This window comes from Leuresthes tenuis, unplaced genomic scaffold, assembly GCF_036924035.1.
Source record: "Leuresthes tenuis unplaced genomic scaffold, fLeuTen1.0.hap1 SCAF_7, whole genome shotgun sequence".
Taxonomy (NCBI): Eukaryota; Metazoa; Chordata; class Actinopteri; order Atheriniformes; family Atherinopsidae; genus Leuresthes; species Leuresthes tenuis.
Genome location: NW_027325361.1, coordinates 6,411,589 through 6,429,075, shown reverse-complemented (window position 1 = coordinate 6,429,075; position 17,487 = coordinate 6,411,589). Strand labels below are relative to the sequence as shown.

At 39.1% G+C, this 17,487-nt stretch overlaps 1 protein-coding gene across 2 annotated transcripts; it reads left to right on the top strand.

The window, feature by feature from the left end:
* The first annotated feature begins 1,227 nt into the window (after nt 1-1,227).
* Nucleotides 1,228-17,470, top strand: fam102bb (family with sequence similarity 102 member Bb). 2 transcript variants are annotated; one of them, XM_072389006.1, is made up of 11 exons: nt 1,228-1,495; nt 5,064-5,184; nt 5,394-5,423; nt 5,875-5,991; nt 7,542-7,588; nt 8,210-8,304; nt 10,160-10,261; nt 11,112-11,340; nt 13,135-13,271; nt 13,687-13,756; nt 15,053-17,470. In XM_072389006.1, the coding sequence occupies exons 1-11, from the start codon at nt 1,350-1,352 to the stop codon at nt 15,093-15,095; spliced, it is 1,137 nt and encodes a 378-aa protein (XP_072245107.1). In that variant the 5' UTR covers nt 1,228-1,349; the 3' UTR covers nt 15,096-17,470. The 2 variants fall into 2 exon arrangements, with proteins under 2 accessions (XP_072245107.1, XP_072245106.1); XM_072389005.1 differs by having other exon boundaries at nt 10,160-10,267.
* The last annotated feature ends 17 nt before the right edge of the window (nt 17,471-17,487 follow it).

Here is a 17,487-nt window from a genome sequence, read left to right as displayed (position 1 = left end):
CATTGTATATAAGTTACAAAAGGTGACATTAGTAAATACTGATTTATGTCTTAGTGAGTAAGATCTATTGTTTTTATTCTGAGAAATTTACACTTTTTTAAAATGTCCACATTTTCCTGAGCAGATTTGGTTTATTCTATTCAGTCATGAATTCAGGCAAAACTATTTAAGACAAAAATAACTCCCGTTAAAGGTTTTTCTGATACTCCTACACCCCAAACAAGACAAGTTCTTGCTTCCTGCTGTTATCAGATAATGCAAATTATGCTCCCACATAAATACCCAAAAAGACTAAACTGCTTTACATCCATCAATCTGTTTGCTTGGTCGTCGCTCTGTTTCCTTAGTTTTCTCATTCACTGCACAATACTTTTTATTTGATAAAAACATGTTGTATATTACGTGCAAATTTCATATCCAAAATAATATTTGCATTCTATATGTTTGTGTTTGTGCATGATAATGTAATTTTGTATCTTACCTGTATAATCTGTATTTATTTCTATATTTGGTGCATCATAGTGCTGCTACGAGAGTGCAAGATTCCCTGTTTGAGGGACAACAAATAGATTTTTCTATCATTAATGATTAATGTTCTTTCGGAGGATGTATTGATTTAACATTCGAGGGGTAAGAACTGTGGAACAGGTTTTATTTGCTAGAATCAATCCTCTTGTTCAAAGTGTTAATTGAAAATCCTCTTCCAGCTGAAGCGGGGATGGGCTCCAGCCCCTTGGCGACCCTTAAGCGGGTATCGGAAATGGATCTTCCAGCTGAAGTGATGAGGTACAGTCAGTTGGGTATTACAGTCTTTTAACTAGGACCTTATTGTGTCATACTCTGCCACAGCAAGCCAACACTTTCTGAGGAGTAAAAACAGGCTGCAACTTTGGACTTTGTTTGAATTAAGCATGAAGAAGCTTTATTAACCTCAAATAAACTTTGGAATATACTTTAATGAGGAGGTTGGATTGGACTGGTTGATTATTACATTAGACAGGTTGAAAGTGTAGAAGAAGAGCAGCAGGAGTGATTAAAGCAATGTATTTGTGAGCATATGAATATTGTTTTAAGATCCTTTAACTTGTTGCAGTGGAGATTTTAACACTCGGGAACACAGCAGTTCATGTCGATGGGCGTAAAGCGTGTTTTTCTTTTGGAAGAACCAACAGGAAGTGGTCCCGTTCGTCTCCCAGTTAATGTCGCACATTTACGGTTTGTTGTCATCCGTAGCATCACCGTCCTCCCACAACACAACACTACATTGAATCGGAGGCAAAGCACAATGGGGCAGTAATGTCAGCGACGCTTGACATCGGAGCATTTTCTCGAGCGCGTTGAGACTGTGTATGGATCTAATGATGATGAAAAAGAAGAAATTCAAGTTCAGGGTGGATTTTGAGCTGGATGAACTGTCGTCGGTCCCCTTCGTGAACGGTGTCCTCTTCTGTAAAGTCAGGCTGTTGGACGGCGGGTTCTCCGAGGAGTCTTCTCGGTGAGGATGTTTAGCCTAAATGCTGCCAGAAGACCTTACGGTTGGTCTTCAGTCCGCAGGTTAAACTAGTCATTTGAATTCGTTTGGAAACGTTAGGCGCTAACGTTTAGCTAGGGGGCTAAAAATTTAACGTTAAAAACAAGCTAGTTTCGTCAACTGTAACATAATGATTGTAATATTAACCTTTGTTTTTACTTCCAGTCGATGCTAATTTCAAGCCTGCATCTCTGCATGACTTCGTTAAACTAGATCTAGTAGCACAATCGCTTTAATTAGTTGGTGTTCGCATTTAAGGCGTACTTAGTGAAGCTAGCATTAACGACCATAGAGCTAAATAATGACTCCTTTAGCTTTATGGTGCTTTGTGTGTAAGTTGAGACTTGACTTGGCTTTTGTCACCGTTTGGTCCTAAAGTTTTTACTAAAATAGTTGGAAGACCTTTGACTGTGTTGTCGTCGACTTTTATGCAAGAGTTGTGCACAATGTAAGCCATTTTAAAGTAATTCACGGAAGTACAATCGTGTTTAATTGCATTTCCGTCTCAATAGTTTTATGTCTGTGATCCGTCTCTGCTGATTCAGTTTATTCAACCAAATTCTTCTTATTTTAAATGTTCAACTGTGTCGGTATGGCATACAGAAATGTGTACCTATGATATCTGGAGCTAATAATAATTTGTTTCACGGTTTTTACCATTCATTAGGTCACCAAACAAAATGCAAAATGAGAATTGTATTAGTACGTTTCTAAATAAAGAAGTATCCAGTATGTTGAATTATCTATGGTCAAGACACTGAACCCCACATTACTTGTAAGCTGCTTAGGATAAAAGCTTCTGGTAAATGAATGCTATGAAATTCAATACAATATTAAGAAAAAACAGATATGATGCATTGTGATGGGAAATTGGAGGGGGCTCACTTTGATCGTGGTGTTTTGAGGCAGGATCCTGAAGCCACTGATGAATACCATTTCCTATATGAAACACTGTTACTGTACATGTTTTGCCTGACTAAATATACTGTAGCTCATACATGATACGCTCACTTTTACTCAAAGGAAACTGTTAAAATGACTCCTGTAACTCATAATCTTAAAGAAGAGAAATAGAAGTAAAACCTGCAGCTTTGATTACTTTTATTACAGATTAATTCTCCCATTGGCTGACCATTGGGAGAATCCCGTTTGATGCAGTTCGCCTTTGACATTATAACTGCTTGTTACCACAAGCTGTAATTATGAGTGAAAAATGGTGAATTTAATGGCATTAAATGTGCAGCTTTCATCTATTAAAGTGATAGTTGATGTAAATTCATACTTGTATAAAACCTAAATGTATTATATACATTATGTATGAAAAAAAATGTTGGAACTGTATCCGTGGATGTAATTCAATGCTGAAATTGATTGAAATTGGCATATTTTGAACAGAGGAAGTGATGAAGGGGTACTTGAAATATAGTCCAGGACAGCATAATGTAAAAGTGTTTGTTACAAGGAGTTGAAAGATGATATTTCAGTCTTTGGCCATGAGGGGAAATTACCCATACCGATTATTCAGTGTAACCCTGAATGAATTGATTCATGGTTATGTTGCTATTGATGACAAGATGACACAAGCAAAGTCTGTCTTCTCTGGAGCCAGCTTTGAGCTGTCACGTCCAAATGAGACCGGTTTCTAACACTGGACCAGAGGAAAAGCATTGTTTGGGAGTGAGGCTGTAGCGATTAGATGGCTACACCCTGATTTAATGCAACAAACCCTCTGTTGTGCTTAATATATACAGTTGTTAAATAAAAAGTCTCAATCCATGCTGGACAGTTTGCAGAGGGATGCTTCTGAGGTGCTTGCAGTATGATCATTTTATCACTGTAGAATAAGTTCTAGATACTAAAATGATGTTTCTTATTAGATGCATTCTGTTTAGGCTCATAATGATCCTTATTTTATAAGGAAAGTTTGCCGTCATTGCTTTGTGAGCCTCCTCTTTTGGTGTGTGGCTTTTTGTTTTCTCTCTTAAATGTATTTACTCTTTTGCGATTACATAAACCTTGAAGCACATTGAGTCTTTCAAAATCTAGCTTTAATCTTTTCACTGCTGCTTGGCATGGGAAAGCCCTGCATTGGAATAACAAAGTATTTTCTGTTGCATTGTTTTAAATGTAGGCATTTAAGTTTGACTGCAGCTGCCTTTTAAGTAGAGAGCAGTTGTAATTTAACAAGATATCTGAACCGTGCAGAGAGATGAGAGTGAGATGGCCTCTGCTTGTGCTTTAAACAAGACTTACTCACACTGACTAATAGGATTTTGCAGCGCAGAGAAGCGCTGTGAGCCACCGCACATGAACTTAAGCCAGAATTCCCGAAGCACACAATGTCCAACTGGCTCGGAGTTTCCTCTCTGACTCTGGGAGTTCACTCTCAGAAATTCATCAACCTTCAAATGAAGTCAGCGTTTGCAAAACATTACTCACACATCATCTGCTTTTTTTTATTTGTTATGTAAGGCAATGATGTGGTTCAAAACACAAGCCTGCATATTCAGTCAGCCGATCTGAAAGGTCTTAACAAGGATCTGCTCACCCTGTAAATCGTTTAAGTCCCATGTCCCCAACACGCCTTTAACTGCAACATTTTCTTTTTGTTATTCCACGTCACTGCTCCAGTTGCAAAGCCTTAAAAATGGTTTCTTTTTTACTTGTTGCATCATTTTCTTTTGTGCGGCATTTAACCTGAAGCCCCTCAACACTTTTAGTATTTAAATCCAGCAAAGTTCTGCAAAATGTACTGCGTGTAGGCTCTATAAACAGATGGGAGTTGGTTAGGTGAGTGGGAGAGGAGAGGATGCCAGTGAAAGAGAGGCCATCTGTGGTATCGTAATTCTCCCCACGCACAGTCTTTCTCTTTCACTTCATCTCATCCTTTTACTGAGAGCAGGCTGCAAGTCACATCTATTTTAACCACAAGATGGAGGAGGATGTGCGTTTTTTTTCCACTACTTGGACGCTAATACGCAGCACACCTGCCATCGTAACCCCTGAATTCATCAGTGACAAGAATCAATTGGAGAAATCAGGACAGCAATTAATTAACTTGTGTATTAAGCACCCAGAAAAAAAGGAGGATAATCACATAAGCTTGTATTGGCAGCTGGATTCAGTGCCCGCAGCTATGAGGTGTGGGGAATGTTAATCCGGCTGCCGTTCAGTCTAAGAGGTTTTATTTGTTATGTAATAAGACACTATGAAATATATTAATGAAGTTCGCCAACACTGCAAAAAAAAGTGGTTTTAGTTTGTGTGGTTACATGCGTGCAAGTGTGGTGGTACTACTTCCAATGCAATAGTTTTGTGTTGGTAACAAATGCAAAACTACATTACTTTACCCATTTAAATAATATGATGGGTTATAGTTTCGATGTCAAGCCATAATGTGAGCATTATCTAAATCTCTGTCAACATTTGGCCTTTAAGACTCCAGCGTGCAGCCCCTGTTCACCAACAAATTCTGTCTGACCTTCCATGGTGCTTAAAGGGGGTCTAATTCTTTGTGATTTTACCCTCCCAGGGAGCCAGTCCAGGCCAACTGTGTGCGATGGAAGAAGCGGTTCTCTTTCCCCTGCAAGATGAGCGCCAATGCGGGAACAGGTGTACTGGACCCCTGTGTGTGTCGCGTGTCTGTCAGAAAGGTATAAAGCAACTGAAAAAGCACCAATAATAGCGAACAGATTCTTTAAATTTGTAATTTAATCATTTAATTTGACATTTTAATAATAAAATGTGGGACACAAACGGTAATTATAAATATTTCTTCAGTGTTTTCTGTCTATTCTAACTTTATTTGTAAACTATTTCTAACATAACCTTTATAATTGAAATGTTTGTTTCTTTTCCCCAGGAGCTGAAGGGTGGAAAGGCATATGCAAAGGTAATTTCTCACATGTTTATCTTATCACACCCAGATTGCCCCCAAAAACCCCTCCAAGTGTCCCTGATTTAAAGTAAACAGCCTTATTCATGCCGATAGCTTTGTGAGCCTGCAGCTAACAGATGGCTTTCAGTGCCTGTGGGTTTCCTCATCATGTCATGCTTTTGCTTGCTCTGATTATTTACTGAGCACACTGAACCTCTACTTGTGCCCATTCTAGACTTGTTAAAATCCCTTTTTTATCACCATTTCAGAAGATTATCCTCTTGTCATTGAAGAAAATTTGGCTTTAAACTTTGTTGGTATCCTTGAGAATATTTTGAATTCTTCTCATGTCCCTGCATGTTGTCATTTTTGCATCCAGATATCATCATATTGCTGACAGGAAGAAAAAACAAAGTCTTTCGGGAGCAAAAAAAAGCTTCACCCTGTGTCATTCTCTCTCCTTCAGCTTGGTTTTGCAGATCTGAATTTAGCAGAGTTTGCCGGCTCAGGGAATACAACCCGCAGATGTCTGCTGGAAGGCTATGATACCAAAAATACTCGGCAGGATAACTCCATTCTCAAGGTAACATTGGAGCACCCACAACAACCTGACTTCAGTGAGGACACCTTAGTGCTGTGAATACAAGCAAAAGTTTTAGTATTGTTCACAACAACGACTCCCAGTTGTCCAGCGGACTGTACAACAAAGGAGGATTAGAGGCTTATTGGGGAAACTTCAGGTTCGGCTTTGGATTTTTAGTATTACAAAGCTAGTTTGCTTCTAACTGGGTTGTGTCAACATGGAAACTTTTGCTGTAAACCTAAGCTGCTCCAGAGCTGGTTGGGTTTTCATATAAGAAATCAGCATATGCAGAGTCTCTGTCCAACTCTTACCAACTGCAGTCTAAACAGAGAGCGGTTACTCTAAAGCTTGTTCCACCTGACTTAAGTATCAGCAACTTATATAAATTACTTATCAAAATCATCACTGAAAATACAAAGGATGTCTTTGCTTTTCTCTCACACATTATGTGTGTGTGCAGCATATCAAACTTACAAAATGTGTCAAATGACGTTTCTGTATGAACATTCGTATCTACAGACATCTTTAAAAATGTTTAAAATACTAAATAAAATCACAGGCCAACCGAAGCGCTTTTTGTTTAGCATCTTAGAACCTAGATGACAGAAAATTGACTTTGTTTGCAACATTTACAAAAAGCCCACTGACTAGTTTTATGCTTGTTCATTAGCCTCAGTTGTCCAGGCTGTATCTGGCAGAATCAGACTGTTCTACATATTTTATAAGTAGACACAATGCACAGCTGCATATTCTTTGGATCTACTCGTGCCATCACAGGGATATTGATCAGTTTGTTAATTCATGCATTCACACTGTCAGCTGCGGAACTTCCTGCTTTGGCTCAAGCAGCTGTGTTAATTTGTCATCTTGCTCGAAATATATGATTTTGATTTTTGTTCTGATGACAGCTGCACTCTTTTCACGAGAACGTGCACATATCAAGAGCTGAGTTCCTGAGCTGAACCAGCACCATAGTCCCACCTTGTTAGATCTCCACTGTAGAGGTTAGTTAGTCCGACTTGCCTTACTATATATACCCTTGGTATGTTTAATCTGCTTTGTTGTACTGACCTCTGGTTGGACTGGGGTCAGAAATAATCAAATGACATAATCAAAAAGACAGTGGAAAATTCATTCCATTAAGATTACACAGTCCTTAATGGTGTGCACATTTTCTTGTGCTTCACTTATCTGCAGTTAGACGGTGCAAATATGGAAAGGTAAATGGAAATAGTAGAAATAGAAAAACTCCCACTTAAACTTCTGCTTCCCAGAGTTGGTTATTACACGTTTTGAAGAAGACTTGGTAAACATCAGGGGAATGGAAACACCTTTGAGAAACCGCACCTGACCTGACAAAGCCTAAAATAACACAACTCACCTGCTCCCAACTGTCAGCATCTAACCCCGAACCCTTTCATTCACTAATTAATGGAAACCAGGCTATTGTGTAACCTCTCCTTTTTTTTAAAATAACCATGAATACAAGCTAATTGGAACACTGACTGCAAATAAAACCGTTAAACAATGTTTTCTGCTTGTTTCAACAGGTTATCATCAGTACACAGCTCATGTCTGGGGATCCCTGTTTCAAAACGTGAGTTTAATTACCATTCTTCTTCTCTTTAATAATACATTATGAGCAGCAGTTCATTGTATTCTCTATGATTTCTATTTTCCAAATTAAACAGTATTATGTGCCAAACTATGGCTTTAGTTCCGAGTGTGCTTCTACAAGATGTCAACAATTAACTAAAGAATGTGCTATGTCAGACTTCCAAAGGTCAGGTTACTGTTAGACAATCAAATTATTTCTATGTAAAAAGCTGTGGCTGATGTCATCTAGAAGGTAATACGCTTATGGTTGACCGACTTGTGTGCTAGCAGAAATATGCTCGTCAGTAAGACTGTGCGTAAAGGAAGAGAAGTGCTTCTTTACCCAAGGATACAATTTGACCTAAAAAATACTGGAGAGACAATCTTTGATGCTGCAAGCTGCATCTCTTCAGCGTGTGTAAGAATATGGAGATTCTCCAAAGTAATTAATTTTTACTCTTGTTCTGATTTCTTGTTCTGCCCTTTCTTAGATCAGTCATTTCCAATCTTTCATCAGCATTGCATGAATTATTGCTTTACCTTTTTTTTTTTTCTCCTTGAAAACCATTTGAATTATTAAAAAAATTGGAAAGCTAAAGCCACACGTGTCCTCTGTCATCAGACCTCCCTCCACAGCTACAGTGATTGGGATTCAGGGTGACGGAGAAAGCCTGCTGGAGGAGAGGAGGGGAGGAGACTCGCAGAAAGCCTGTTCTGGTGAGGCCAATCACACTGTTTCAGCTCTGCCTCATCGTCTCTGAGGCTTTCCCGAACATCTGCAAGCACCTGGCTCATAATGTTTCAGCTGTGACAGACCTGTCTCTGGATTTGGAGTTTTGTTACATTTCTATATGTTTGTTAAGCGATACTGACGTCCAGTCATTCAGACACCAGTCACTTATGCATGCACAGCAAGAGTTGGTCCTAATTTGGCACATGATCTGCTTTTCAGAGGAATCTGCTAAATCGTTTCATTAGATAAGTAAATAAAAGTGCCATTCACACGCTGGTAATCCATGGATTTTGCTACCATCAGTAGCCTCAGGGCCAAAGCATTTTAGCACAGCGGTTGAGTTCTGAAACAAACCATCTGGCGAGGTTGGTTAATCTGCACTGTGCAATGTTTAGAAAGCTCAATGTGTGTCAAGAATCATTCAATACTACCTCATGTAAAAATGCTGATGATAAATATGAACTAAATAAGAGTTTATTTGAGTAAACTTTAGAGGCTATTCCCTCTAAATACACAGAAGGTGGCGATGCAACTCATTTTTAGTAGTACTTAATATTGTTCAGTACTTTAATAAGAGATTAATATTAATAGATATTAGGTTTTATGTGAGTAAATCTCTAGAAGGGTTTAATGGCTCAAAATCCTTTTGGAAGATTTTTTTTTTTTTTTAACTACTTAAGTGTATTTGTCCAAATATGGATTTGGTTCATGTCTCTCATCCTTAAATGAACAGCTTTTTGTCCACCCACTGGCACAGTTTGTTGCTCCTCCAGCTGTCCCATTCCTCTGTTTCACCTCTTCTTTCCTCTTCCCTCTGTTGTTCCGTGCGTCTGTTCATGTGTGAGCACGTCACAATGTTGAATGGTTGTTCTTCCTGCAAGCTTCAGAGAGTAGAAGAGCTCTTTCATGTATAATTTAAACTAGCTCTCTTTAAAATGAACCGCAATCTGTTCTGATCTGTTGGCTTCCTCGTGGTTAAAAATAGGACTGTATACGGGTCAGTCTCAGGGGGGTTGAGTTTTGATGTGTGTTAGTATGATAATTGGTCACCACCTCTTCTTTCTGTCTATGTGCAGGTTCATGTTTGTTATGTGTGCAGAACACATTCAGATGGGAGGTCTGGTCTTTTAGAAGCACATTATTATTTTGTAGATAGTTTTCGTTTGAATATATTCAAATAATTTAGTTAATAAAAGATATAGTAGTTTTTAGATGTGATATACTGTAGTGTGAGAGTTGCACACATTATGTGTCACCAAGGGGGGGGGGGGGGGGGGGGGGGGGGTACAGAATGTGTTCATCTTATTTATGGCTCAAATTTAAGTGATTTGCACACACTGCTCTCTTTATCTAGGACTGACTTGTATCAGGACTGCCAAGCGATTTTCATTCATTTATTTTCTGAGTAGCTTTATTTTGGCGTCGCACTTACCAACAGAAGTCGCCCGCTGATTAACTCGTATGCTAAACACTGTGTGGGAGGTGAGTGAGGACGTAGTTGTAGCTGTTGCCACTTAACAGGAATAAGCTAGAAATCGGCAACCAGTAACACAACCGTGCTTGGACTGAATTTACTAAGATAAACGTTCTGCAGAGTTGGATTGTGTTTGAGCTGTATACATTTATTTCCTATAACTAACTATAGGCCCCTCAGAGATAACACAGTTCTTTACTTTGTTGAGCTGTTTCTGCTGTTGTAACAGATGTTTTGACTCTGAAAGGAGGTTTTATAAAAGCTCTATAAGGCTCTTTATTCAGATGTTGGCAGGTTCCATCACTACAGTGGATGTTTGTAGAGCTTTCAAGCTTTAGTCACCCCCTCCATTCTTTCTAATCCAGGAGAGAGTCGAGAAGGGAAGTGCCCTGTTGTGTCGGACGAGCTGGGGGGCTGCGGCCACTCCCGAACATCAAGCTATGCCAGCCAACAGTCCAAGCTCTCAGGTAGAGGTATCCGACATTTTTATAAACTGTGCAAGTTTTTCCTCATCCCCTGTTGTCCAGAGATGCAGATAATAATATATATGAACAGATGGCCAAGCCACACAAAGCTTTTAACCTTTGTCCGGCTGAATCAAGTACTGGAGAATAAGAGATGTACAAGGTTAAACTGGAGAAACAAAAAGTCCTCAGACTGTGGAGGAGAAACAGTTCAGTTCAAACTGGGGGCTTGAGTTTCCATTACAGGCCGATCAGATGACAGAAATAAAAGATCGGTGGAAATGGAGAAATGCACTAAGTCAGTCAGCTCTAATAGCTCTCTCATGTAGAATTTAAAAATGTACTTCCTGCCACATGCATCTCTTATAAAGATTTATTCTAACCTCACATTAGTTTGTGGGAAGTTTCCTCTTCCAGCAGTGAACCAGTGATCTAATGTCTCTTGCTTCCACAGGCTTCCTGCAGACATGAATGGAGCATCAACTGCTGAATAACTAATCACATCTGCAGCGCTGGACATCTAATTATATTTTAGTAGTATTTCTATAGGCTACTTCATAAAAACTGTTATTAAATTAAAACTATATCAAATGAGTTTAGCCCTTTAATCTATCTCAGTTGCAGTTCCTGGAAATCCCTTAGATGCCATAAAAACTGGTGCAGTATTTTTTAAGGTTTACTGTGAACGATATTGACATATCAGCAGCATTAACTGAATGGCAAAAAAAAGAGCCGCTGGTCAAATGTTTTTAGAAAGGAAAACTTCATCTGAAAATGTCAGCGCACCCCTGAGGTAAGATATGAATAGATTAATCTTTTGTGTGGTTATAACATCAGTGCACATCTGTCTCAGGCTACAGTACAGGTCACTCCCGCTCGTCCAGCATGTCAGAGTTCAGCCACCGAAGAAATCACTCTGTAGGTAGCGCCTCAACAGGCATCGGAAGCATACCTGAGCCCAGTGAGGACCGAGAGTCCAGACCCTGTCCAGCTCTGCCTGAATACCCAGTCGCCACAGCCACCACGAGAGACCCACCAGGCACACCAGTGCGGAGTGCTTCGTCCTATGAACGTCTGAACAGGTGAGTCTTTGGGTAGTTTTGCAAGCAGTGGAGCTAAAAAAATGGAGCTATATACTTAGGCCATGTAATTCATTTAAGTCCACGGAGATGTAAAACAAGTTGTTTTTATTTAAGATGAGAAACTGAAGTTTCCAAAAGTCACAAATGGGACTAAAGCTGTAAAAGCTGTGTGGCAGAGCAGCTGAAGCATATGTTTTTTTCATTATGTGGCGTCAAAAGAGCTCTTTATTTATTAAGTAATTCCCTGGGGATGATTTTAAGTAGGACAAACTATGATGTAGTGAAATATCTTGTCATACAGCTCTTGTGTTACTACAGCCTCACATTTAAACTCTGAGTACTACATTTAAATTAAACAAGTTAAGCATTTTCAGGACAATTTACATTGAAAATGGATTCCATTCATGTGTATGTAAATATAAAAGTAGCTTGAATTATTACTGGTTGCTGAAAGCTTTAGTGTCAACAAGACAATTGGACTTATACCCCTTTCATTTTTTTTTTATTCCTGTGAGGATTAAACAAATGGGATTGAATGTGTTAATAAGAAATCTTTGTGGGTGACTGTCGGTAGCTGTTTTCCCCTATCATGGCGAGGCAACAGTTTAGTTGTTCGCCCTTCTATGCTATACTAACTCCTATCTACACTATTTCACCAAGTAAATGATCTGGGTTTCTAACATCCCACATGACTGATCACGTGGATGATCAGCTGTTTCTGCCTCTACAGCATAAACGGTGCAAAAACATTGGAGAAGAAACATAAAACATACCCACTTGACACGAAATCACGTCGTCAAATATGTCCCTTTTTCACAATTTGACACACTTTCCTGAGGCCTTGATGAAATGTCTGTGCCATACTTTGACAAAATAACACTATTTATAACACTAGAGACATTATCCATTCAAAGAGATTATTAAAGCACGGAGTGACCCTCACAACTCAACGCCACCGCTCTCTTCCTCAGGGTCTGCCTCTTTGGAGATCTGGAGTACAGCTTCCTATTATTGTATGAGAGAGCAAACAACATCTCAAACTGAAAAATACTTGACTGTTTTTCTTCCTAAATACATTTGCCCTCATCTCTTGGACCAGGGACAGCTGGTAGGCTACTGATCCCTCTTTTAGGCACAATTTCACCGCATGTGTTGAGTTGACCCAAGTTGTTGAACTCGTGTCATAATTCCTCCATCACATATCAGCTCAATAAACTCTGGACTTCACTGCTGCACCATTCCTCTGTTTTTTTTTAGGTAGCCACCATTAAGAACTGTTGTTCATATGGCCAATATTTCACAGATTCTTGTTTTTGTCACGGCAGTTACCAATGCTGTACCGATGCATTCAATAACTTAATTTTTTATCTGAATGCCCATCATCTGACTGGTAAAAGATGAAAGCACTTAGAAGTCAGATTTTCCTTGTTCATTGTCCCACATCAGAGGTACGGCAAATGTAGCATCATCTGAAGTTGAAGCTAGGCAGAGATAAAGACAAGGAAACTGGATAACCTTTTAGGACAAGGTACGTTTCCTTTCAAATCTGCTCACTCAACAGGAAGACACATTTTCAGATACATGGCTCCCAAAACAAAATGCCAGGGTTGCAAGTGTACGGATGCTTCCAAAAACGTGATAACAATGTTTTAATCAAATTATTGTTGTCTAATTTAATGCAAGCCTAAGGCTCGATGACTAAACAAACATTTCCTCACACAAAATTAAATGTCGGAGGCACGAATAAAGCAGCATTTTCAGTTTACATTGAACTCCTTGGTTCTTTCCCCTCAGACACCCTGTGAAACAGGACTCCATGGAGTCTCAGCTAAAGAGAATGGATGATACGAGGGTTGATGCTGACGATGTTGTGGAAAAAATCCTACAGAGCCAAGATTTTACACCCAGCCTACTGGACTCCAGCACTGAAGGTGAGAAACATCCTCTACATAACTGGTATTTGTGTAGGTTTGAGCCTCAAGCTTCTCTGGCATATTTCCCCATCATGTGTTGCCTCTGCCTCTTACAGTATTTATTGTAAAAAAAAAAAAAAAAACCCCATTGTGGAATACAACCATCTGTGCTAAGTGCACTTCTCATTTGCATAACACAATAATTAGGCTGATACTATTGTGTTAGTCTGAGTCAGTGTGTGTATTTTTAAGAGGGCATTGTGCTTCTTTCCAAGGTTTCATCCAGCTCAAAGCTAAGAAAGGAGAATTGCTGTCAATACACGATTATTTTTAGATTGCCTAGCAACTGGCTGCTCCTCATAACAGGAATTATACAGGAGGCTGGGTGCTTTGTGTACTGACTGAATGTTACTGCAACTGTTGTCTACTTCAGAGGAAGGCTTGCGTCTATTTGTCGGGCCAGGAGGAAGTACAGCCCTTGGAAGCCATCACCTTCCCACCAGGTGAGCATCAAGCTTGAACAGTTGTCGACTGACACACACACACACACACACACACACACACACACACACACACACATCCATGGCGGCAAAGTCTGTGGGATGGTCTAAAAATAAACAGCAATGACAATTTTTATTGAAGCAGCTTCATCTCACTGCATGCAGTCTCTCCCTGATTTGTTTTTAACTCTTACAGAGACAGTATGAAGGATTTTCCTTCTCTAAATAGCTGCTAAAAAAATCCAACAGGCCCTCTCTGTAGCCATTGTTCTACACTACTGTTAAAAAAAAAAACTTTATAAAAAAAACTGGGCACATCCACACTGAATTCGGTGGAAGAAAACCAGCAGCATCCAGATATAAAAGACTCATTCCAACTTAACTGAAATTCCTTTTTAATGTAATTCTGTTCTTATAAAAACAGTTATGTTAAGTTTATATAGCATTTCTGCCTGTAAACCCCCTAATCCTACACTCTGGGACTTTAAATGCAGTCCATTATACTCTGTGTCATTAAATAACTTATTTCAGTATTACTGAAATAAAATTAAAAAAAATACAATCTGGCCAAAAAGTCACAAATATTTCGTTGGACCACCTTTAACTTTAATTACAGCAAGCGTTTGCCAAGATGTCATTTTGATAAACTTAAACAATGTCACAATGTTCACTGACATCCAGAGTTGCATTGATTTTTCTCCAAGAGTCAGACATGTGTAAAACCTTCTCCAGCACATCTCAAAGATTCCCAATCGGGTCAAGGTTCAGACCATCTCATACTCCATCTGCCTGTGCTATCAGGTGAAAGAAGCTGGTCATTCAGGATGTTCAGGTAGTCAGCTGACCTCATTCTTTGGCCACATAATAGTGCTGAACATAGACCTGACCGACTGAAACAGCCCCAGATCATTTGTTTAGTCAAATCCAGATGGTGTAAATACTGTTTTCCCTTTTCCTTAAATGGTATGCAGAACAGTGGGTAATATTGTTCCCCTGGTGTGATGCAGTGGTAGCACTGTTGTCTCCCTATGAATAAATAATGGCTAATAAAATAATTCATACTCTCCGATTAGGTTCTGCTAAATATAATTTCAGTATCTTTTTTTAGAATGGTTGCTAAACAAAGCTACATTAGGTTTAGAATACACTGTCACTTCTTTGTTGATGTTCACCTGTCTTGTCTTGGACCTTGCTTGGTGGGGTGCAAGAGGGAATTCCCATCATTCTTCAGCCATAGTCTGGAATATGTGGGTTTATCATCACACACAACAATTAATTAAGTCTTCTCTGTCTTCTCAGGGTTGGAGCTGGAGCATATGAGCAGGTGGTGATTAAGCGTTAAAGCCTCTGTGACTTACTGATGGCGATTACGTCCGAAAACAAAATGGAAACAAGTCAGTTTTCATTTTCGCCCTCATTCCTACAGAACACAAAGTACCTGATCAGCGCTGTATCAAGTCTGATCACTCTCGATACCCTCCACATTACGGTAGTGCCCTCCTGTGTTCATATCTTCTACACGACACTGCAGCTGCTCAGACATTTTCAGGAGCAAGAAGGGGACAGATATCATCACCGGCTGAAGATCAGGAGAAAATAAATATCAAATCATTCAAAGAACCTCAAATGCATTAAAAAGCCCACATCACCTCCTGTCAGTTGAACAGAAATTAAAATATTAATAACCTCACTTCTGTTGGCGACAGGAGGATGAGCTCCGTGGGTGCAAAGTCAAAATGAGCTTAAGTCTACACTGAAGAAAGTGTTTTAGTACATTCCTTTATCTGTTGATTTTTGACTTGCTTTTCAAATTGGACGTTCCACTTAAAATTTGCCTGTAAGCTGCTAAAAAGCTATTGTTGTTAGCACTCTGACAGCTGTTTGTGTTTTTAAAGATGAGACTATTTTTAAACGAATACATCAGTCTGAAGCTATTTGATGTGTGAAAACGGACTTTGAGTGAGTGTATGTGCTTCTATGTTCACTGTGTGATATGACCACTTTCATTCATAGTCACCATAATTCCTTTTATCTTGGATGAGTGAAGGGATACAAGCTCCCGTAAGTAATATTATGTTGGTACTGGCACAGAAAAAGGGAGGGCATGACAACAATTAGGATGGACAGCCAATGGATATAAAGCTGTCACCTCTGTCCATTATACAAACTTTTTTTTTTCCTGTTGTCACTGCGCTCTGCATTTAGAGGGCGGTAAATGCTAATAGTTGATTCTATGATGGATATTCACACTGAAGGGTATTTGACTGATTTCTACCATTTCAGATGTATACCTGTTGTGTGTTTATGCTGAACAGCTGTGCTACATCACTGTGAGCTGGCCTGTTAATCGGGGAGCTTACATCAGTGAACAGATGAGCTCCTTTATGATGCATCGGATCCATAATCTGTAGTTTGCTTAAAATTTTTTTTTAAAAAAGCATTGAATAGAAAAGGACTAGTTAAGTGATCCACTGCCAAGAAGAAAACACTCAACCAAACCTGTATTTATGAAGGTCCAGAGTAATACTGCAGTTTTTGTGTGTATATCTCCTTGCTTCACATTAAAGGTTAGAGCTGAGGATTGCCCTTTATCCACTGAAGCGGTCAGATAAGTCTCTGTTTAGTGCTCCAGATAACATAAATTCAGAGTTTTGAAATCCTCATAGTGTCCTGCATGTCGATAAGCATTTCTAGCTTCTTAGGAGTTTTAAGTGCATATTGTATGAGAACAAATTAGCCACAAAACGCTGTTATTACCTGGAAGCCTGACTGGTTTATGCTTAAAAAGACATAACTGGTGAAAACAGACCGCACAGCATCCTTAAACCTTCTGTCTCCTGCTGTAAGTCATGGTAGAGGTCGGATAAAATACCTCATCGACAAACTATCAACATTTTGCATCAATATCTGCACAAGTCAGTGTTTGTTGTTTTAACTATACGTCAGTGTTCTCCATCTTCTGCATGGATATGGTGCCCATCTAAAGATAACTGCTTCAGCAGATTTCCACATTGTGTTTGCAGAGCTGGACACATCTTAATGGTTTTTCCTATTTATATGTTCTGCAATTTAGAGAAAGGAAAAAAAATCTATTTCACACCGAAAGAAACAATTTTGCTTGCCTACTTTTAGTGTTTCAACTCGTTTCGTTCTCATGTAAAGCAGAAATCTGCACAAATGTTGATGTATGAAGTAACTACAAATCAGTGTGTTCATCGTCTGTTTTTGAGTTTGAACGCCTACATTGAACATCATATTTATAGGATATAACTGTCTTTGTTTTTAATCTTCTGTTGCTGATGTTGTGCCATATTTTTGATAAATGTTATTGGGAGAATTGTCTTTTCTCCACACAGTATAGTAACCTAGTTTTAAGTGTATGATTTTTGGCTACAAAATGTCTAAGTGGTTTATTTTTGTTGGTTTTTTTCTGGTCTTTTGTAATGAAAATAACTTGTTTTACCTGTGTGACACAGGTATGTTCATCTCGGTACCTAACATGTTGTTACAAACATGGTTGCTTTTTCTCTTCTGTGAAGTTGTTGTCTATAAAAAACTGTATTCTCCTGTAAAGTGATGTTCTGTCCTGTTCTGACACGGTCAAGTGTTCTCTGTTACAGACTCGTTCTTTTGACCAACATTTGCTTCCCTAAAAACTGTACTTGATGCCGAAAATGTCTACCTGGCACTGTTGAATAAAACAGTTTAAAATGCTCAGTGTGTCTGAATTCAAC

Bases quoted from the DNA above. Each gene is read 5' to 3' on its own strand.
- fam102bb (XM_072389005.1), top strand. From the start codon at position 1,350: ATGGATCTAATGATGATGAAAAAGAAGAAATTCAAGTTCAGGGTGGAT. The intron at 5,992-7,541 runs GTAACATTGGAG...TTGTTTCAACAG, and splicing joins AGGATAACTCCATTCTCAAG to GTTATCATCAGTACACAGCT. The intron at 10,268-11,111 runs GTATCCGACATT...CATCTGTCTCAG, and splicing joins GTCCAAGCTCTCAGGTAGAG to GCTACAGTACAGGTCACTCC.